The 23,465-nt window shown below is 46.9% G+C and overlaps 1 protein-coding gene across 1 annotated transcript in view; it reads right to left on the reverse strand.

Moving 5' to 3' along the window:
- SHFL (shiftless antiviral inhibitor of ribosomal frameshifting) overlaps positions 1–23,161 on the reverse strand; it is a 48,680-nt gene extending 25,519 nt beyond the window's left edge. The window contains exons 1-2 of the mRNA XM_053299920.1: positions 22,789–23,161; positions 130–271 (exon numbers count right to left, since the gene is read on the reverse strand). Coding sequence (XP_053155895.1) covers positions 130–271; positions 22,789–22,818 — 172 coding nt within the window. The 5' untranslated portion in view covers positions 22,819–23,161. The remainder of the gene's footprint in view (positions 1–129; positions 272–22,788) is intronic.
- Positions 23,162–23,465: the final 304 nt, after the last annotated feature.

Consider the following 23,465-nt stretch of genomic DNA (forward strand, 5'->3'; position numbering starts at 1 on the left):
TATTGTCTGCATTTCATTTCTGTTCACCCGCATCTGCACGGATGAGTTGCTTACCTCCCTCCCTCTCATGGCCTTGTCTTTTTGTCAGCCATCACCGTGCACCTGGCCACGCATGGATGCCTGACTCACCTTCCTTCTGGTCTTTGAAGAGGATGATACGGCGGCAGACAAGGTCGTGGTCGTTGTGATGCTGCCGCATCAGAATCACGGCACGTTTGATGCTCACCTTCCCATAGAACTTCTCCCGCAGTCGGCGGACACTTTTCTCCAGCTGCGCAAAAAGAGTCAGTCAGTCAAGAACAAAACTTGGGGAGAGTTATAGTCAATTCGCACAGAGATACTGCCAAGTTGTACACACAACAATTTCAGCAGCGGGGAGAGGAGGTAGGGTCGAAGCTACCTTTCCCCCTAGACTACTGATGAAGCACTAACATGCCCACGTGATCTGCTGTACTCCAAGCAGCACAGATATCTGGAGGCTGGGAAAATGAATCCCAGCCTCCAGGAATCCCAAGATTCACTGCTCATGTAGTGCATTGAAGAATTCCCCCCTCAAGCTGGGTGCATGTAATTCGAGCATACACATAACCCCAGACCTAGGGTAAGGGGTGTGCTCATGCCCTAAGAGCCCTGGTAAAAAAAACCTGGGCTACCGGCGGGGGGGGGGAGGCAGCACCAATCCCCAATCCTGGCACTTCACATGAGCAGCCCTACCCAGGGTTCATACAATTTCTATACCACCTTGTTGGAGATGAACTTCCAGTGCATCGGCCTTTTGCACCAACTGTCCTAATGACCACTAGGGGCATTGGGAGTAGAGACAGTGAGTCAGGGTCTCCCTGTCTGTCCCTACTCTATGACCCCTGAACTGACTCTGCAGCACTTCCTGGGCTGAGTCACAATCCTTCCTTTCCTCCTAGAGAGCAGATGGAAACATCTCTCTCTCTCTCTCTCTCTCTCTCTCTCTCTCTCTCTCTCTCTCTCTCCTTACCTATCCACTATGTAGTCCTTTAGATTAGATAGGTCTTTCCTATCTAAGTGTATTTAACCAATAAATGTTTAGTGTTTAGTCACACAAGGATCTCCATGTGTTTTCTCTAAATAGCTGCAATATCCAAACCCTTCCTCTGCTACCTACTCTGTAACTGGAGTGTGTGCTCATTCCTTAGTGCTCTGCTGTTTTACCTATTGGGGGTAAAAATCAACAACCTCTAACACACCTTTCCAATATAAATTTACCAGGGCGGCTTGCGCATAAAACAACGACAATCAATACAACAACAGTTAAAAGCAATGAAAACTGTCAGCCCAAATGAAAACTTTGAAAGGCATGTTTTCAAAGCCCATTTATATTTCAGATACTTTTATAGCATTTGTTGCTGGCTAAATCGACTAAGTTTGAGATATTATATTATTACTAGCTGACCAGGCACAGAGCCTCTGAGCCCCTAGTTCTCCACCACCTCGTCCCGCCGGCCACCTCCTCAGGCCAGCGCGGCTTTGCCTGCGGGCTGACCGCCTCCTAATGCCTCCTCTGCACCTGGGCTCCACCGCCTGCCCAAAACCTGGAACTCTCACGAGTGGGGCTGCTACTCTGGCATGCATCCCCACACATCCCCAGTGGCACGTCTATGGGAATTATTTATATCGATTATTATTTATTATTATTAATAATAAAATATAATAATAATAAATACATTATTATCCCAACTCTCCAGTATATTACTGCTCAGAGCAGCTTGTCACAGCAAAACAGTAAACGTAATATAAAAATTAACTTAATAAAAGAAAGGAAACACAGTAAGGTCATGTACATGACCTCACTGGGGAGGGTGGGCAGGCTGCAGGGAAGGCAGGAACAGACAAGCAGCTGCCGTCCTGAGCAGTCGCCGTCCGCCCCTCTGCAGCACTGCATGCCCACACAAGTGCAGGTGCGGCAGAGCAGGAGGACTTCTTGCCCGGGGCACAAGAACAGAAGCTGATCTCCTTAGAGCAGCCACTGCACTCAGCATGGCTGCTCCTCCCAGCCGCCCCCCCCCCCCGCAGCCCGCTGCCAGAAATGGCGGCAGGCTGGTGGGGAAGGCGTTTAACCCGGCGGCGACTGCCCAGATGATCAGCGGCCTAAGTTAAGCGAAACTTTGCTTAACCTTGACTAAATGCTGGGTGAAAAACTCGGGCTTGGCACAGGGGCAGTGCTGATCCCAGCAATCACATACACAGCCTGGACTGCCCTACCTGTGCATATCCTTAACGTAGAAGAAAAACAATTAAAATAAGCCCAATTAAAATTAAAATTAGAAACCCACCAGGCTGTAGTGAAACACATTAAAAAGCCACTCTGAACAAGTGGGTCTTAGATAAATAAATAAAGAGCCCTGTTTCCCCATAAAGACTACGATTTATTAAGGCCAAAGCTTTTGTGGACTAAAGTCCACTTTGTCAGATGCAACATGCCTATTATCTACCGAGAGAGAAAAAAATGTAAATATTGGGGCTGTGACATTTCAGTGCAAAGATCAAGAGTAGATAAGGTGAACCATTCCCTACAACAGGACCTGGTGATGACATTACCTGATCTTGGAGGGATGAAGAGATGAATGAACTTATTTTGGAGACAAATGGCTTAGCACAGAAGCTTAACAGGTCCACTGGGCCCTTGCATTTCATGTCCTTTTGGGTCCCACTGTTTACTCCCCACCCTGTGTATGCATACGTGCATATTTGTAAGCATATAATGAGGCTCCCAGCAGCCAGCCACCTCAAATGCCTCCCCTCTAAAACGAGGTTAGCAGAGCGTACACTCCGCTAGCCCCGTTTTCCAGATCGTGTGTCGCCATGGTGCGGCTCCTCTCCGTGGTGACTCACAAGTAGTCCCCCAACCAGGAGGCTACAACAAGCTTCCCGGCATCAAGGGGCTCCCCAACATGCCCCGTGCATTCGTGCTGGGCATGCTGGGACTTCTGGGGGCCAGGAGGCCCCCAATCCCCACCGCCCCAACCAGCTCCATAATGGAGACAGTCATCATGTGGGCGGCCAATTCGGCCACCCAGGGCAGCTGCCTGCTCGTGTGCCCGCTCTCCCCACAACCCCCCTGCAGGCTCTCCACACACATGGGCAGTGTGGAGAGCCTTAATATGTACATCAGTCATATGTCGTGCATCTGATAAAGTGAGCTCTAATCCACAAAAGTTTATTCTACAATATCAATCACTCAATCTTTATTACGGTCATAGACCAGCATAAAGTAAGAAGGGTGATTACATAAAGTCAAAGTAGCAGTCGTTATTTGCACCCTAGTGCACACTTCAAGCATATAATAAAAGTAATAAAAAGATTTAAAATATATTACATTTTCAAACCCAAGTCGCAGTAGATGGACCCTAATACAAACTACAAGCATGCCATGCAGTAAAAGTAATAGACTATGACTCTGGACCAGGTCTCATGATCAGTGAGACCTGGTTTGGGGCGGTGAGTGGGGAGGGAGCCCTGGGCAGCCGGATTGGCTGCCCACACGATTGCCGGCTCCGTGACGGAGCCGGCGGGGGCTGGGGAGCTCTCCAGTATGCCCAGCACTCGCTCCGCAAACCCAGGCTAAGGGGAGGGGTACTTGAGCCCAGTGGTTCTCACGACCAGCAGAAATGGGGCTAGGCTCTCCTAGCCCCATTTTTGCTGGTCGTGAGAATAGCCTCTATGGCTGTCGAAGGAAAGACAACATAAAATACATGAGAAAACCTGGGAGCATAAAAGGCATCATGAAAAGGAGGCATAACAAGAGAACAGGAAGAATGCAATAAAATGCAGTAAAATGATAACACATAAAATGGAGACAGAAAAGTTCATGGGAATATGATTTAAATTGAGGTTCAGGGAAACAGATATAATCATCCAAGGGCAGCTATAGACCAGCAAAGTAAATAGGTGGTCTATAGGGTTTGGGGCTGCCATGAAACACTAGGAGACAGCCGGTGAGGCTGTACTCTAGTTCGTATCGGTGAGCACCTGAGGTGGGGAAGTCATCGTCCGCTGGATTTTAATCACTGCCGTGCAGAACCTGGCAACACTGTAGGTAGTAACAGGGTTACTATCAGAAAGGAGCAAGGAGTTGTCAAATTGATCCGTACGATCAGGATAGTCATACAGAAGTGGTAAGATGAGGGAGGCCCGCATGTCCCTGTAATATAAACACTGTAGGAGGGCGTGTCCTGTCCTGTTGTCTCTACTTGTCCTGTGCCACAGGGGCATAGATGTTCTGAGAGAGGGGCTTATTCTACAATAAGGTTTGATTCACTCAGTCATTCAAATCTAGGTTTAATGTCCAACTGTGTGAACTCACACCAAGGCTGCAACCTTAGATTCATATTGGGCCATAAACCACCTTTGCCTGGGTTCGCTCAATTGTGCTAATGTTGGTAACCCACATTAAACCTAGATTCAAATGATCGTGTGAACCAGGTTAGTCTCGGAAGCACAACTGGCAACCACTTGGAACAAGGCCTTTTGGGGATCTAGCACAAAGACATTTATATTCTAAACAGACCGCTTGTGCCAGAAGAGCTGTAGCCATTTATGTGACTGTGTCAGTTTGGGAAAGGGCAGCTGCGGAAAGAAATTGCTCAACTTCCTCCACCCAGTTGCATGCACCTTGTCATGGGAAGAAAATAATCATGGGATCATGATTATGATTATGATTAAGATCATGGGAAGAAAATAAGTGCTGCTTGGTTTTGTGACAAGCCCACTACAGGCCTTGACCAATGTTCTTTGGACCTAGGAGCCAACCCCAAAATGAAGGAGCCAGTCAATGGACACCTGACAAAACTACCAGAGTTAGTGACGGACACTGTGGGGGAGGGTAAATGGGGTTCTTTATCTCCATTACAAGCAAAATACCAGGCTGGTTCAGACACACAGTTTAACTCCAGTTAAAGTTAACAGTGTTTGTAACCGCAGGACGCCTGAATGTGCAAAACCGCAGTTAAGCCGCAAAGGTTAACTCCATTCTACTCCAACAAACTCCACTTTGGACCTGAGGTTTTCTCAACGGTTTGCCGTCAATAACTGTGGTTTTGTTGCCAAAGTGTTACGCCTGAAGCCAGACCTGCCCCTAACTGCCGTTAAGTGCCCATTTCCTAACTCCAATCATAGAGGCAGCAGTGCAGACAGACGCAGCTGCTAGAGACTTTTGCCACTTCTCAATGACCGGAAAACCAGCCCCGCCCCTCCTGTCAGCTGCGCAGCTATGAAGTTGCCAGGCTACGGGGACGCCAACCACCTGACCAGTTGACAACGTGCCCACAACTTAACTGGCCAGCCTGTCAAGCTGCTCAGCCAACCAGAGGCAAGGGTGTCATAGGAACATAGGAAGCTGCCATATGCTGAGTCAGACCATTGGTCTATCTAGCTCAGTATTGTCTTCACAGACTGGCAGCGGCTTCTCCAAGGTTGCAGACAGGAATCTCTTTCAGCCCTATCTTGGAGAAGTCAGGGAGGGAACTTGAAATCTTCTGCTCTTCCCAGAGCAGATCCATCCCCTGAGGGAAACAATATCTTACAGTGCTCACACTTCTAGTCTCCCTTTCATAGGCAACCAAGACTTTGATTTGGGGCAGTATATAAATGTATTAAATAAATACATAAATAAAACCAGGGTGGACCCTCCTTAACTAAGGGGACAAGTCATGCTTGCTACCCCAAGACCAGCTCTCCTCCCTGTGCCCACAAGCACAAACACCCCAAGTGGAAGCCCAAGCAGGGCACCCCGCCATGGCACCAGGAGGGGGGAGCCCAAAGGCAGACCCAAGCAGGAAAGCTGCAGCAGCCAAGTTCTAGTCTTGACGAAGAAAAGGTGGGGAAGTTGGGGGGCCTGGCCCCTTCCCTGGAGTGGGGGAGTGTGCTCCCTAAGTCATACCCATGAGAAGACCCCTCCAGGGAAGCGATCAGGATTCTCATGTGATGCACGTGTGACATCCTGATAGTGCAACAGGCCATGGAGGCACACAGGCAGGCCGGAGGGCCGCAGGTGCCCAGGAAGGATGCTATGTCCCTGCAAGCCCCAGGGAAGGGAACCCCAGCAACACCTTTCCTGGTCTCAAAGGATGGCGGACAGCAGGATCGCAACCACTCACCTGGCAGCCAGGTCACCCCACAGGACATATGCATGGATTTCTCTGGCCACCACGCCCTCGCAGCTTGGCAGAATTAGCTGGAAATGCCCTCTCCCCTCACCCGGGGTGCCCCGCTGCGGCTCATCTAGATACACTGCAACCATGTCCCTGGCACGGGAATTTCGCAGGGCTGGAAGGGCCCACTCCACAGCCCAATGCCTGCACCGTCCATGCCAATTTTTTTTGGTGGGGGTGCTATTGGCAGGTTCTGAAAGGCAGAGCCCCAGAAGGGACTCCAGAGCAGCCAAGTTCTATTCTTCACACAGAAAGGGAGGGGGGAAGGGGGCCCCAGCCTCTTCCGGGGGGGGCAGATATTTGCTCCCTAAATCTCACTCACGAGTGGGACGGAGCACAGGTGAAGCCACTGTGGCAGCAGTGGGTCATCTGAGTGCAAGACAATTGCCCGTCTGCCCACGGGCTGACCGCCCTATCATGGGGGTGGCAGACTACAGAGAGTGAGAGGGGATGTTCCATGCAAGAACGATCTGTGGACGAGCACTCAGGTAAGTGCAGCCCTGGCCTGAGCAACTGCATCCAAGCCCCTGTCAAACCATGCGCCCTGCCAGTCCTCTCGCCAATTAGGTGAGTTACACCCCTCTCCGCGGCCCCTGACAGGTGATGCAGCCGGCCTGGGGTGGCTGGAAACCGGGGCTTTCTACTCCCCTGAGTCTCTGTGTCTTGAGATCTACATATGGCACAATGCCGGTCCTGGCCTGGGAATTTTGAGTTGCTGGAAGGGTCCGGTCCACAGCCCACTCAGTCCTTGTGCTTGGATTGTGTGGGTGTGCTATGGACAGGGTCTGAAAGTCTGACCCTCCGAAGGGATTCCAGAGTGGACAAGTTATACTTCTTAACCAAGGAAGGGTGAGTAAGGGAGCCACAGCCCTGTCCCCCTTTTGAGGTGGATTCCTACAGAGGCTGGCTCATGAGCAGGACAGTTCACCAAGGACAGTCTTGGGTCAGCTGAGATCCTTTCCCAAGGAAACCTCTGTCTGACCCAGTGCTCAGTGGCCAGGCATGAGAGTGACAGGCCACGGGGACAACCCCAGGCAGCTCATGAGGAGGACCATCAGAGTGGAGAGGAGAAAAGTGAGTTGCCCAGACAAATCTGCCACAATGGCAGACTGCAAAACCTTCCCTTCTCCACCTAACACTTCCCTCATGAGAGCGCAGACACCAGGGCAAGAGGAAAGGAGGCATCTAGATGCCCTCTGTGTGCATACTGGCATGCACAAAGGAAGACTGTGGGGTGCTTTGGGGCGATCCACTATTTTTTTAAAAACAAAGAAAGAGTAGGGAAGTGGGGCCCTGCTACTTCCCCAGAGGTGAGCCCATCTATTCATGAGCAGGGCCTTGGTTTCTCCTCATCAAAACATGATGAAGAGTGTGGTAACAAAATGGCCACGCAAACTACGGCCGCTCACAAGAGTGTCATTCCATGGGTGCTATGAGTAGAGCTGTGCTAGGAAGCGGTGGGCAGGGGTATCCCAGAGACTGCTTTCATGCTACTGGGGACAGCGGACAAGGTGCCTGGGAAACCAGGCATCCTTTGCCCTGCTCCATCTGCATATCCCACTCTGGCAAAAGTGGGTTCTCCCCTCCCATCTTGCAAAGAAAGTGGGATTCCACCACCACCCCTGATGAATTGGAATTTGGCAGCGGAGTCACCGTCTTCCTTTGGACTCTTGCCACTTCTGGGCTCGCTGCCATTCCTACCTCCCTTTTGATTTTAAAAGGCGATTGGGGAGGGGGGGTCAGTGCAGTTCAGTTCAGAAAGAAGTTCCTATGGAGGATCACACAGTGCATTAGCAATGGCTCGGGAGTAATTTGGTTTTTCCTTAGTGTCCTACCCCTCCCCCCCTTTTAATTACAAGGCACTGACTTGGGGAAAGTAGCAAAAGAGGGTTTGACATGAGAAAGTTAAATACAAAGCAAATCAAGCTCTTCTCTGTGTCATTTGGTCCGGGGTTCAGGGATGGAGGGAGGTCACAAGGAACTGGCGTGGTGGACCCAAGAAGGAGAGGTGTGTGTGTGGGGGGGGGGAGTACGAAGTTCAGGTAGGCAGATCAGCGGCAATTACATCGCCTTCTCCTTCCCCACTCCTACCAGCCATTTGGAGGAGGAGGAGAACACGGAAGGCGTTATCCTTCTCCCTCCTAAGAGCCGGTCTCAGTCTTTATTCCACTGGCCAACAGCTTTACGCAGTATTAACACAGCTGCAGTGATGGGTGAGCATCTTTCAAGACGACCCTGAAGATGTACCTGTTTTCCCAGGCTTTCAACAGAAATTTTAATTTTAATTTTAATGTGTTTTTATTTATTGAGATTTTTATCTGTTTCATGAATTCTGTTTTATATTGGTTTTATATTATGGCCTTGTACACCACCTGAAGATTTCTGTAACAGACGGTATAGAAATTCAATAAATAAATAATAATAAATAAATTTCGGGGTGCAGGGCCATGGGGAGGGGGCGGCGGTTCCATGGCTGGCAGAAGCAGTGCTGGCATTGCAGGGCATTGGAGGTGCTTCCGATGGGCTTCCTTTGCCAAAGGCAGGCGGGGCGCTCCAAAAATGCATGATTGTGCTTGTCACGCCCCACTGGAGATCGTAGCAAATTGTGGCCAAACAGCTTAGGCTGTGACACTTTGCCCACGGTCTGGCCGCTGAGCTGGTTGGTATCAGGCTGGAAAAAGGAGCATCAGGGAGGGGCTCCCCTCTCCTTCTACGCTGTTGATGGAACTGCCTGGAGGATGAGTGGTCAGCACCCCCAGTTGGGGTGAATGTGGGAAATTTAGCTCAAAAAGGGTGAGACAGTTCCAAACAATTTGGGCAAGTGCCTGAACTCAAGAACATCGTCTGGAGAGAGAGAGAGAGAGAGAGAGAGAGAGAGAGAGAGAGAGAGAGAGAGAGAGAGAGAGATATTCTAATTAACAAAAGGAGTTTATTGTAAGAAAAAAATATAAAAGCAATAAGACTAAGTTACTAGGCAGTCCTAGCATAAAAGTGATACAAATATGTTTTAAAACAGACTATTGTAAGGCACTTTTAGCTTTAAGTTCTAAATTATGTGTAAATTCCCAGGCAGGCTAGAGAGAGTTACTTTAAAATTGGGGGGTAAGGTTTCAGAAATAAGAGAGAGGGATAGATTCAGCCCTGAAGGAGCTGGGCAAGAGGCTCTATCACCTGTCCTCACAAGGATCTGACTCGGACAGCTGGAGACTAGCATCCATCCAGGGAAGCAAAGTGGAAAGCAGGAGAGTTGTAGGAATTAGTGTGGAGGGATGCCCATGAGAATGGCTTCTCGGTGGACCCAGTTTCCTGAGACTGCTAGGTGAGCTGGCTGGATTGGTACACGGGCCAGTCCAGGTAGTGATTTCAGCCCAGGTGGCCTCAATAGAGAGGGGCACACCAAGGTGGTCTGCTGGAGTTCTTGTTGCATGCAGTGGAGTCCCAGGTGTATAAGACACGAGGAAGCACGAAGATGGTCTTGCTGAAGTCCTTGTTGCAGTCTGATCGAGTCCCAAGTGTAAAGCACAAGGGAGCACACTTGGTCATGGAGTTAGGGATACTTATATCCCAAAACGTGCCTTGAGGGCACTATTCTTTTGTCATACTTTGCTGAATAGGGGAGTCCAGACAGGCTTTTTCAGAATGCATTGTGCCTGATCGCCCTTCCTGGGTGGGAAGGTGTGTGAATCGCCTATTGTATTTAAGGCTGATTGCGAGGACAAATGGAGTGTGCAGGGGCATCCGAGAGTATCCTGTGCTGGGAAAGGCTTCCCGAGAGTTCTGTCAAATGTTTTCATGTGCACCTTTTCAAAGTTATGTCACTGACTCATCCCTATCTTGAGGGAGTCTGCTGCTGCGTTGGTCTTTATCTGCTTTCCCTTCCTGACCTAATTGTTTCATTTGCAACAGGTGTTCTCTCTCTTGCGAGAGGATGAGGGGACTTTTCATCCTAAGTCCAAAATGACCTTGGATGCCAGATAACTCTCAAAAGTTTTGGGCGGTATTAAAATATGTAAAATAAATAAAAATATGTAGAGAGAGATAGATAGATAGATAGTTAGTTAGTTCTGGAGTCTACTTAGCTGGGCCCCCACATAGTAAGTGGGCGGGGGGTGAAATTAATCCCCTTTGCAATTTGTGTTACTTGCAGACCAAATCTAGGGGCAACCAGTCCACCGCCAACTAAGCGACTTGTCCCCATGTATAACATAACCTGGGAGCTCACACTGAAGTGCAGCTCCTGAGCATAACAAAAGTGCAATCTCCAAGCCTGGAGATGCAGTTGCAACCAGGGAGGCTTCTGGGAGTGGGCAGAATAAGCTCGGCTGGTTACAGTCCCCCAGTTGATGCCCCAATACTCTGGAGACATCACCTTTAGAGATGGAGTTCTGTAAACTTTTCGAGAGTGCTCTTTAAGGTCCTGCTAATAAGCAGGTTAAGCCAATTACTATCAGTATCTCTTTACACACATCTGTTCACTCACCGATACTTAAAGTACCTGTGAATCCTTAGTCCTATGTGTGAGTGTGGGTGAAGTCAGTTGTGATTGATATTGGTGTAAAGGTGGGAAGGTTCGCAGCAAAGCAGAAAGGCTGGGGGCGGGGGGAAGTTGTTAGCAATGGAGTAGGCACGTCTCTCTTGCCAGCAAGAGATAAATGTTTTAAACTTTAGCTAACCATACTAACCATAATACTAACCATCTACTAACTTATAGTTTAAATGAATATATGAGTTGACTAACAAATACTAAAATATTTCTAACTACTACTAATATTTAAGTACTAGAGCAGTTTTATGCAGGCATGGATGAAGCTAATAATTCAAAAAGTGGTGAGTATCATAACTTTAAACTATAAAAGGTAAAGTTGTGCCATCAAGTTGGTGTCGACTCCTGGCGACTAGAGAGCCCTGTGGTTTTCTTCGGTAGAATACAGGAGGGGTTTACCATTGCCATCTCCTGTGCAATATGAGATGATGCCTTGCAGCATCTTCCTATATCGCTGCTGCCTGATATAGGTGTTTCCCATAGTCTGGATAATAGAACAGCGGGGATTTGAACCAGCAACCTCTTGCTCCCTAGGCAAGTTACTTCCCCACTGCGCCGTTAGGTGGCTTGCACTTTAAACTCTAGATGTAATTAAAAGCAATTCGTTCTCACAACTAAGAAATATGGTTAGACTATGCAGGCATAACAAATTAACTACTAATCCTCTCTAATCAAAGGCTTGGTGTCCGTCCATGGACAACCAAGCGTCTGTCCGTGCCTCCCTCGGCCGTTCTGTGCATGCGCGGAGCACATGCGCAGAACGGCTGAGACAGAAACGGACAAAGGGAACAGGCGGCCATGTTGGGCAGTCAGAAGCGGCTGCCGCGAAGAAGCCAGTGAAGCCTGGCCGAGGAGGTGGTGAAGCCGGTGAAGCCCGGCCGAGCACCATCCCGAACTGGTGCTTTGGGCGCAAAGGACGCCTATTGCATCCTTTGCGTCCATAGCGACAGTTTGGGCAGTGGCTTAGCACAGAGAGGAGCTCTGTTCGCGAGCTCCTCTCTTCTTCTTTGCAAAATATGCTTTTACTTTGCCCGACTGCCGCGGGCTGGATTGGGTAAGGAGGGCTCGGGCAGCTGGGAGGGCGGGCAAAGGCGAGAGGGAATGGGGCAGAGGGGAAAAACTCTCCCCTACTAGCGCCCGTTATTACAACGGGCCTGAAAACACTAGTCAATAATAATCTAACACTAAATCCTAAGACTTCTATAAGTCTTAGATGATACAAAGCAATTTAAAAAGCAATTGGAAAGCAACTGGGTCACCAGTGTAGCCAGGAAAAACATTTAATGTGAATACATAGATGAAAAGGGGGTTGGTGAGCTAGATAAAAAGGTAGCTAACACTGTCCATGGTTGGGGAACTCTAGTTGCAGTGAGTTCCAACTGTCAGGGAAGGTTTTAGAAATAGTCCAAGCAACCGGTTCGTGAGGGGCTGCCAAAAGGGACAAAACAAAATGGCTTGTGGGTGTCTCCTGGAGTGGCAGCCAAGTAGCAAACAGTCCCTGCTTACTCCTTGAGGTATTTGTGCTTGCTTGGATAGCAGCATTCGCTTTCTCACACAGGAACAAAATGGCACTTTTACTGGAGCAAAACAGCAGGTTTCTCCAGAGTTCATCTGGCACGGAACATTTCATCTTCTCAGCCAGGCAGGGTGGTGATGTCATCAACAGCCAGCACCCAGGCATCCGGGTTCCTGTGGAAACAGCAAAAGCAGATCCCAGAGAGGGGGGATGGTCTTCCCTCTTCTAAGATGACCACCTCGGCTTACGGTCGGCACAAGCATTGCCAGAGCAGCAGTTGGCAACCGGCTTGTTCTGGGGTTGTGTTGTCTCCCGGTTTGGCACTCCCATCTCTTTCCAGATCCAATCGCTGAAACATACTGGTTAGGCAGACAACATGCATCCTAACTTTGACTTTACTGCTGTCACCCCCTGTGCCTAGATGCACAACGAGTATTTAGAACGTGTTACAAACTTTAAACTTAAAAGGAAACTTAAAACTTGGAATAAGAAACCGACAAGGGACTTTGAACTTCTTCGATCCAACATGCAAATAGGGTGAAGAGGTGGACGTTTTACCTGAGAGGTATCTACGTGTCTATGGACCTTTAGATGAAACTTCCTGCCAAGGGAAACGAGATGGGTCAATATTCCAAATACTCACTTCCTCCGGATCCGAGGGGTTAATCTCTTCATCAATAGTGATTGGAATGTTTTCTAGGACCATTGCTGTCCCAGTCCAGAATTGCACATTGCAAGGGGGTGGAGCTGGAATTGCCAACGTGACCAGCTGTTGCAGTAAGTAATTATCCAAACAGCTGCTATAGGTCCTCTGGGACAGTTGTAGTGAATTTGGTACCACCTGGCTGGGTGCCAGAGGTCTGCAGGATCGAAACTGATTAGGCGGTATGAATTTGGGTCCATAGACTGATAGAAAAGATGGAGATAATCATGGCTGGATCTCATTATGTGTATCTGAGGCCCATTCCCAAGTCTCCTGAGTGCCCTGACACCTAGCCATCTCACTTGGATCCTCTGTTTAACTGCAGGCAAACACAAGGGGATGCCATCAGAACAGGCATTTTTTTAAAAAAACAAGTTGCTACTGTGGGCACCTGACATCTTGCATGCAGGCACCTTATCATAACTGTATTGGAGATGATACAGTTTATAAATGAATAGGAGATAAGCGCATAGCTTCCCATGGGAATCTCAATTTTAGAAGGAATGGAGGGAGGGTTGGGATTTTAGCTTTGAAAAAGAGCGCTAATTCTGGTTGTGATTGAAACATTTCAAGGTAATTGATAACGTGAAGGCTGAAAAACATCTGATTGACAAAAATGCGGGCACTGACAAAACCTGCGGGCAAATATACAGTAGGTAACCAAGAAAAACAAAAAGGCCGCTCAGGCTTTATCTGGCGGAATTTTGTCTGGGGAAACTTTGTCCTTCAGCACAGGTGGGGCTCCTTTCCAGACTTTTAGCTGCAATGAATGAAACCATTTTCTCCATTGGGTGCCTCCTTTTTTGGAGGTGAGCGCTACTCAGTAGACGCTTGCACTGGCTCTGTCTACCATGAAGGTGGGGCCATCCCATTGATGAGACAGTGAATGTGCCTTGACTGAAAATTTCTTACGCATGACTGGTTGACCGACGTCCCAAATTACAGGGTCGGTTTTTGTCCACCCTGACCCCCTGTCTGTGTCTTGCTGAACAATACCACATTTTTGTGCGGTACAAGTCTGAAACTTGCTGGATGAGCTCTTGTATCCATTTTTCTGTGACAATTTCATTGATTGATTGATTGATTGATTGATTGTTACATTTATATACCACCTTTCATTAAAACAATGAGTTGGGGTCTTCTATGCCTAGCCACTGGCTCTCGGGCATGCCCATGGTGCACCCAGTCATTACTTCATGTGGGCTGTACCCGTGTACTGCTCTAGAATCTCTCAATGCTATGAGGATGACAGGGAGGTGATCGTCCCAATTTTTTCCATCTACTTCAACCGTTTTCTGCAAAGCTTCAGTTTCTGAGTCCCCTTCTTGCCGGGTGCTCAAGTCCAGAGTGGAGATTTGTCCTCCTCTGAGTGTTTTACTTTGACAGCTGCGTGTAGTGACAGGGGTGAGAGGCTCAGCTTCGCCAGGTTTACTGGGCATAGCTGCCTCTTTAGCTCGGAGATCTGCTTTGTTATTCCACCGTACTGTGCCTGTATCTTTTTTTCTGATGTGCTGCTACGTGGGTGAACTCGGTAGCTCATGTTAGCCACGACTTGGAGTTTGGCCACAAGATGGGTTTTTATGGAGGCAAGAGGCAGCTGAGAAGGCACAAACTCCTCTGCTTCTGGGTTAAGGGGAGTTAAATTGACGAAGGGTGTAGGTAAAACTGCTGGAGCGCTGGCTATAGCGCAGGGGTGTTCAAAGAGGGGAGTTGTGGGGGCTGCTTCCTCATCAGAGGAGTCTTCTTGAAACTCCAGAATGGGGTAGCTTTTTACAGGAGGGGCTTTTTTATTATTACTATTATTACTACTACTACTACTACTATTGTTTACACAGTCAGACAGCTGTTATTGACTGGTTTGTTTTATCCAGACATCGAGTCCTTCCCAAGGACCTGGGATGCCAGAATTTTATTGTCAATTGTTATAGATATCATCGCAGAATATAGGCTGTTCCCAGTAAAGCTGCTTTTTGTAATTGGCTGATGGTGATTTCTGGGGCCCCTATGGTGTTGAGGTGCTCTTCAAGGTCTTTTGGAATTGCACCCAGGGTGCCAATGACCACTGGGATTATTTGGGTCTTCTTCTGCCACAGCCTTTCAATTTCAATCTGTAGATCTTTGTATTTGGTTATTTTTTCTATTTCTTTTTCTTCTATTCTGCTATCCCCTGGTATTGCTATGCTGATTATTTTAACTTGTTTTTCTTTCTCTCGACTACAGTTATATCTGGTGTATTGTGTGGCAGATGTTTGTCTGTTTGTAGTCGGAAGTCCCATAATATTTTTGCATCTTCATTTTCTTCAACTTTTTCAATTTTATGGTCCCACCAATTTTTGGCTACAGGTAGCTTGTATTTTTTGCAGATGTTCCAGTGTATCATCCCTGCTACCTTGTCATGCCTTTGTTTGTAGTCAGTCTGTGCGATCTTTTTACAACAGCTGATTAGGTGGTCCACTGTTTCATTTGCTTTTTTACAAAGGCAGCACTTGCTGTTTGTTGTTGGTTTATTCTACTTTTGCTCTTATTGCATTTGTTCTTAGTGCCTGTTCTTGTGCAGCCAATATTAGACCCTCTGTTTCTTTCTTCAAGTTGCCATTCTTAAGCCATTGCCAGGTCTTGGTGATTTCTGATTTCCCACTTATATTGTGCAAATATTGACCATGCAGTGGCTTCTTTTTCCATTTTTCTGCTCGGTTCTTGACTTGTTCTTTCTTGTAGGCCTGCTTTGTTTCATTGGTGTTGAATAGTTTCTCGTTCTTGACCATTTTAAGTTCATCTTCTTCAGTGTCCTGTATATATTCTTCAAGGCCTCTTTTCTCCTCCTCTACTGTTTGATGGACTTGCAGCATTCCTCTTCAACCTGAGCTGTGAGGGAGGTATAGCCTATCTACATCACTGCGGGGGTGCAGAGCATGATTGATGGTCATGATTTTCCTGATCTTACGATCTAGTGTCTCTAGCTCTGCCTGGGTCCAGTCTATTATTCCTGCAGTGTATCTGATAACAGGTATAGCCCAGGTGTTTATGGCTTGTATGGTGTTCCCGCCATTGAGTTTGGACCTGAGGATTTTTCTAACTCTCCTGATGTATTCACTTCCAATTTTTCTTTTGCCTTCAGTGTGTGCGATGTTATCAGCCTGGAGAATGCCCAAGTATTTGTAATGTTTTTTTCTCTTCCAGGTTCTTGATGCTGCTTCCATTGGGCAGTTCTATTCCTTCTGTTTTTCTTATTTTTCCTCTGTTCATTATTAATGCAGCACACTTATCGAGTCTAAACTCTATTGCTATATCGCTACTGAATATATGGAAAGTGTTTAGCAGTGATTCGATTTCTGACTGGGACTTTCCATACAACTTCAGATCGTCTATGTACAGCAGATGGTTTATATTACTTGATGTTTTAAATGTTTGGTATCCGAGGCCTGTTCTGTTTAGTATTTGTGAAAGTGGAGTCATGGCGATTACAAACAACAGAGGGGATAGTGAGTCCCCTTGGAAGATACCTCTTCTAATGCTAACCTGTCCAAGTGTCTCACCATTGATTGTTAACTGTGTACTCCACATGTTCATTACTTTTTTTATAAATATCTGAATGTTTTTGCTGACACCAGTTGTTTCTAAATAGTTTAGTATCCATGTGTGAGGCAATGAGTCGAAGGCCTTCTTGTAGTCAATCCATGCAACACTTAGATTTGTTTTTCTTCTCTAGCAATTTTCTAAAATCATTTTGGTCTTTTGGTGGTTGTTTATTTATTATTATTATTATTATTATTATTTACATTGTATATCCTGCTCTTCCTCCAAGGAGCCCAGAGCGGTGTATTACATACTTGAGTTTCTCCTCACAACAACCCTGTGAAGTAGGTTAGGCTGAGAGAGAAGTGACTGGCCCAGAGTCACCCAACTAGTATCATGGCTGAATGGGGATTTGAACTTGGGTCTCCTCGGTCCTAGTCCAGCACTCTAACCACTACACCATGCTGGCTCTTGAATCAGGAGGATCTGTATTGTTTGAATCTTTCTTCTTTGCATCTGAGGGATTTTTCTTCTTGTCATAAAGACAGTTAATGGCATCAATGGGATAGTCTCTGTCTGGTACAAGCTTTTTCAATTCCTCGGCTATGGGTTGGGGATCAGGAAAAGAGAACCAGACACCTCCTTTCCCCCTCTGCACCTTAGCGGGAACTCTGCTGTACGTGTCTCTCCAGACTTTGTCGGCATGAGCTGTAAAAGACTCTTCTAAGTTTGTTTGGGAGGCTTCGGTAGAGAGCTCCTTGTCAGGAGATTTTTTAGAGATGGGAAGGTTAGAGGTCACAGGTGTAAGTCTCAGATTTGCTACTGCAGCTTCACTGGTTGGAATGCTGGCTGTATTGCTTGCCCTGGGAGGCAAAAGCTCAATTTTCCACCAAATCTGAGCAGCCCTAGTGGCTGGCAGAATTCGACTGTGGCTGTATGGCGGTGTTAGAAGGGCGAGGGGAAGAATGCTGAGGCTTTTCTTCCTTGTGTTTTAAATTTGCTAAGGCTTCCAAAAGATTGGATGTGGCTTGCCTATCATATTTACTCATCTTCTCCTAAGGTAGCCAACTACGGTACCTAAGGCAGCCAGCTCCCTCCAGATTGAATTCTTCAGAAATGCTTCTGGAGAGTGCTGCTGGGCTTCGGGTATCGTTCTGCTTCCTGGCGTGGCTGACTGCAGCATTGGTGATCTGAGCCGCTTCGCCTATCAGCAGAGCAAGTGTTATAGACCTTTTCATGGGAGGAGTTATTATTAGGAGTCTGGTTAGAATTCTGGGGTTGGTACATGTTATCAGGCATGGCAGTGGAATGAGAACCAAAATTAGACCACGTCACAGCCTGTATTAGCTCTAAGTTAGGGTTGGAGCGAGCTTTAGGGGTAGGTTTTTCCTTGGCTGGGCACACATCTCACGCTAGACTCTTCCCGCTTCTTTCTTTCTTTAAATTGGGCCCAGGTATTGGCTTGGGGCATTTGACACATAAGAGTCCTGACTTACATGTTAAGGCATTCATACAGATGTCTGTAGACATTGGGGCGTCAAGCCTGCATGAATACATCCGTGAGGGTCCGAGTTAGAACTAAATACCCTTGGGCCAGCCCCAGCACCTCTTTTCGAGATATGTACACCTCTTTTGGGTCGGTGGGGCCTTGCTCCTCATTATGGTACATCTGAACAATTTGTTCTCCGGGACGGAGGACAGCCAGGGCTTCTCGCATCCAGATACCGGATTCGTGCACTTGCTGCTGCTCCTCTTTCTCACCATGTCCCACTCTCTGCCAATTCAAAAAGCAGAGGAAGGGAAAGCTTGAGCAGAAGGAAGTATGTGACATCACTTCCTGGGACAAGCAAAGAGCAGTGGTGGTGACTGCCCTTTGGGAGTTTGGGGAGGCAGCAATGGGTCCAGGTAGAGTCAGACAGTGAAGGTGGGTTCACGACTCCACAAAAGCAGCCAATCCATCACCTCTGCCAATCTACCGCTTGAGGTGATCACCTTTCCTTGCCTCATTAGTAGAGCGCCTAGTTCTACCAACTGTGAGAATGACTCATAGAAGGAATATGACAGCAGCATTTACTGTAGTAGTTTTCCTAAATGCTCAAAATGATTCCTAAACATTACCATAGTAACGTTTAAAACATTCTGTAAGGTTGGTCCAGTATTATTATATGCATATTACACTTATGGGGCTCATAGACAGTGGCTTGCTTAAAGCCATCCAGCAAGTTCAAGTGAGACATGAAGGTGAGCAGAAGGATAATCTGAAATGGGTAAATGGGTCAGTTCAAATATCATGTCAACCATAGTTACAGAAGTAACTTCAGTTTAGCACGATGCTTCAACTGACAACCATGGTTTGTAAACAATTGAATAATAATATTATTATATAATGGAAATTGAATAATAACAACAACTGGGCCAGTTCACATGATGAAAACCATCGGAGGATGAAATATGCAAGCAGAAAAGCATCTGCAAACTGTGGCTTGCCTGTTGAACACTGGAAGCTCAAACCATGGGTTGGGTTCTAAACAACAGATTTTGTGAACCATATTTTAATACAGACATTAGAAAATTCACACTTCTTGACAGACTATTGATTGCATGCATGAAAACATAATTTAGGAAGGTAGCCCCAAAAGTACATGCACCACTCTATTCAGAAGTGCTTTCAAGAGCAATAGATACCTGGAGAAGATGTGACAGGTAGTCAGAAACAAAGAAATAGAGACAGGCCACTTAAGGCATTTCTTGCATCATTCCTCATCACCAGGCACCCAGCCCTGCTGGCAAATGAGGACAACTTCTGGGTGTTCAAGATTGCATCAGAATTGCACAAGGAATTTTCCCTGTGCTTTTGCTCCCGCCCCGAAAGTTTGCTCAAGATCAACATGACCCTGAGCGGTTCCATTATATCAGCCCCACAGAGAAGCAAAGGAGATTGTTAGCAACTTGCTACTGTTGTGGGTTGCTACAAATAGCAACCCACAAGGGCTACTCAGAAGTACTTCCCACAAAGAAAGGGGTTAAGCAGGGATGTGCACCATCTTTATTTAATTTCTACATCAACTCGATGGCCACAAGCTTAGATAATCCAACTTTCCACCCCCCCTAAAATTGCGGGCACTGATATTCCCATACTTTTGTATGCAGATGACATGGCAGTCATCTCGCGTATGCCAATTGGCCTTAAAAGAGCTGTAAGAGCTATAATCCATTACTGCAAGGAGGACAGGTTGGTTGTTAACTTTCACAAATTGAAAAGCATGACGTTTGCAAAAAGAGCGAGATGACAAAAATGGATTGTTGAAGGAAGTAGAATTGAGCAGGTGTCAAACTTCAAGTATCTTGGAGTAGTTTTCTACCCCATGGGGATCTGGAAGTCCCATATTGAGTATATCATGCAAATGGCATCAAAGTCTTCAATGGCTATTAAGAGGTAATAAGGAGGGAAAATAATTCCAGCAGCCCTGAAGCTTTTTGAGGCCAAAACCCTGGTCCAAATTCTATATGGGGCACAAGTGGGTATTTATACCAATCGAGAAGACAGAGGGAGTACAAACGAAATTCTTATGGTCCACATCCTCGCTGCCCCTAGATGTGTGTCTAATGCAGTACTATGTGTCTAATGTGTCTAATGTGTCTAATGCTGTACGATGCTCAAAACTGAGGTGAGGATTTGGAAGCACATAATTAACTATTGGCTTAAGGTGCAGGTTTTTCCATCAGCAATATAGGAAGATGATGAAAGGTGAGGGTCAAGGTGAAAGGTGAGGGTCAAGTTGAAACAGTTACCCATGAGCTATTGGAATGTCTGCTCTATAGAGACCTGCGCCGGGATCTCATTCACCCTTTGACAGTCAAATGCCCAGGTCTTGATTTACCTCAGATAACTGCCAGGCTGCTGGAAGGAAGGAATTCCTGTACCACTAGACGGGTAGCCCAATTTTGCAGCGCAGCCCTTCACTTTCGGAAGAACTTAAAAATGGGCAAATAAACGATGGACTTAATGTCAGAGCAATTTGTAGCCACATCTTGGCTAGCTGCAGGTGGGCATGTGGGGACAGGTATCGTCAGCTCAAAAGCAGCTAATTTAATGATAATATTTTATAGAGCTCCTGAATTGTATATCCCCTCCCAGTTTTGGGAGTTGAGCTGTGCTTTGAGTTGTAATAGTCCTATAAGCAGGAATATGCTGCCCCTTTTATCTTAAATTATTTTAGTAGTATTTTAGTAGTATTTCCAGTGATTTTGTGCTGAGGAGGACTTTTTGGATTTTATTGGGTGCTACTGATCCCATAGAATGCTGATTATCTTCTCTTTTATATTTGTTCTGACTTCACGCTGGTCTCCGACCAAAACAAAGTGTCTGACTGTGTCCTTTTTAGCTTATATGTATTTTAGCTACTCTGTTTGTGCTTTATAGCATATTTTAAACATTTTGTAATTTTTAGACTCCTCCCTTCTCAGCCCTATCTGCTATATCAATCTTATTCTCCGTAATACTGTAACATTTTTCCCCCTTTTATATAGCATTTATTGTATAGTATTACTGTTTTATAACCTGTGCTGGTCTATGACCGTAATAAAGATTGATTGATTGAACAAGCGGAAGGTTGCCGGTTTGAATCCCCGCTGGTATGTTTCCCAGACTATCGGAAACACCTAGGGCAACAGCAATATAGGAAAATGCTGGAAGGCATCATCTCATACTGTGAGGGAGGAGGCAATGGGAAACCCCTCCTGTATTCTACCAAAGAAAACCACAGGGCTCTGTGGGTTCCAGGAGCCGAAATCGACTTGATGGCACACTTTAACTTTATGTGTATAAGTAACCTTGTCTATGCATATCTAGCACTGTAGTTCCAAAACTCAGATCTTTCAGTCCTCGTCATCTACCAATTTGTTTTTAAATTAAAAAGTTCATGTTCTGGATCTCTTAACAGTGAAGGCATAATAACTAATCTGTATTAAAACGACCCTGTTCCTACATTCTTGTTACGAACATAAGAGAAGTGCCCACCTGCATTAACCCCAGGTCTGCCTAGACAAGAATTCCTTGCAAGAATCCCAGCCACAAGTAGCCACTAAGTGGTCCACCAGAAACAGACCAGTGGTCCACCAGTGAACTATGTGATCTACTTTCTGCTTATCTTTGTTCCAAGGTGAACATTTAAGAGGTCTTCGCAAGGCACCCCCACCCCTCTCTTTGCTCCTGGAATCCTTTTTCAAGGTTTAATGAGAGCTAAAGCTTAGCTCTGTCATCTATGCCAGGGAATACACCTTGTCAACAACATGTGAAGCCATTCTGAGAGTGCTTTTGAGGAGGCACATAGTGCCTTTCTCACAACAGGTAAACACAACTTGCCTCCATACACCTGAAATCAGTGGGGGATGTGTCCAAGTTGACCTGAGCCCCAGCATTTTAGAAAGTAAAGATTGCCATTGTGCTAACACCCCATTATTAGATAGCTTTTTAATTATTCCACCCACTATTGGATAGCTTTTTAAAATTATTCCACCCATTATTAGATTGCTTTGGAAAGGATTTGTTTGTTTGTCCTGCTTCCCCCTCTTTGTCGAGATGCCAAAAGCAGTTAACAAAACAAAAACAAAAACCAAAGAACACAATAAAACAACACCAGAGCCATAGAATAGTATCAAGAGTACAAATAAATTTCAAAGGCATGAAAAATAAAAAGCGGGGAGAGAAAGAATGCCGAAAGAGAGCAGTGTGACATAAACTACGGAGTCTTAAAAAGCTTGGCAAAATAAGTAAGCTTGTAAGCAGAAACTGAACGCTGCCAAAGGGAGAGCTAAACAACCTCCCCTGGCAAGGAGTTCCCTATGCTGGGCGTCACCCCACAGCAGGCCTTCCCGATTCGCCACGCCGCCGGCCTCACCTCAAAGAAGGCTGAAAGGGACACACCAGATTTCTAACGCACGATTAAACTAATAATGCAAAGAGGTGGAGAGGGGTTTATCAACGGCTACGGACCATCTTAGTTCATATGAAACCCCCAGGTTCAGAAGCAGTATATCTGAATGCCAGGTGCTGGGGGTGGGGGGCAAACTGTCAGGGATGGGGAGGTCTGTTGCCTTCATGCTCTGCTTGCCAGCTTCCTGCCGTTGGGAACTGGATGCTAACCAGAAGGTCTGCCAGAGAGCCCTCCTTATGTTTTTTTAATTGAGTCCGATTATTATTGCCCCTGGAGTTATTTGCAATCACTTTCCCGCCGCTGGCTAGGATCTTCCCAAGCGTACCCCACCAAGCATCCTCCCTTTTCAATAGCCCCCACCCCAACCGGACGCAACGAATGGCGGGGCTGACCTCCACTTCATCCTGTCGCTGTCGGTCCATGGCTTTGCAGACGGACGAAGGGAAGGGGGCTGCCCGCTCTGTGCAAGGCTGCGGCTGACCTGGGCGCTGCTGCTGCGTCCGAGGTGGGCAGAGGAGGGGCCGGGCGGGGGCGGGCAGAGGAAGCCCCGCCAGACCAGCCGACCAGCCCGGAGTTGCTTTCGCTTTCGCTCCGCTCTGGCCTGAGGAGCAGCTGAGAGCCTGCCTTGGTGGAAAGAAAGAGACACCTTGAGGAGGTCGCTTTTCCGGACTGTGGTCTTGGCCCCCACCCGCAAGCAGAGACCCTGGGCGCTGCTCCACGAATGCAAGCCGGCATTCAACAGGGGCAGCTTTCGCCTCTCTTGCAGCTGTGAGCAAAGCAATGATTTGTCCTCCCCCCCCGCCCACGATGTGATCATGTTTCACCCACATACCTACCCTTTTATAAAAGCACTTGCCAATTCTTACCAAGTTTATTTTATTTAAGCTTTTATTTTACTTGTTGTTATATGGTTTATCTCGTCCTTCCTCCGAGGAGCTCTTGGAGAAGGCGTCCATCCTTTTCTCCAGCCAGGCAACATTTATCCTTGCGAGGTAGATTGGTCTGAGAGGTAAGTGACTGCCCCGCAGTAACACATTGCACTTCATGGCTGAGCAGGGGTTTGAACTTG

This window comes from Hemicordylus capensis, chromosome 2, assembly GCF_027244095.1.
Source record: "Hemicordylus capensis ecotype Gifberg chromosome 2, rHemCap1.1.pri, whole genome shotgun sequence".
NCBI lineage: Eukaryota > Metazoa > Chordata > Lepidosauria > Squamata > Cordylidae > Hemicordylus > Hemicordylus capensis.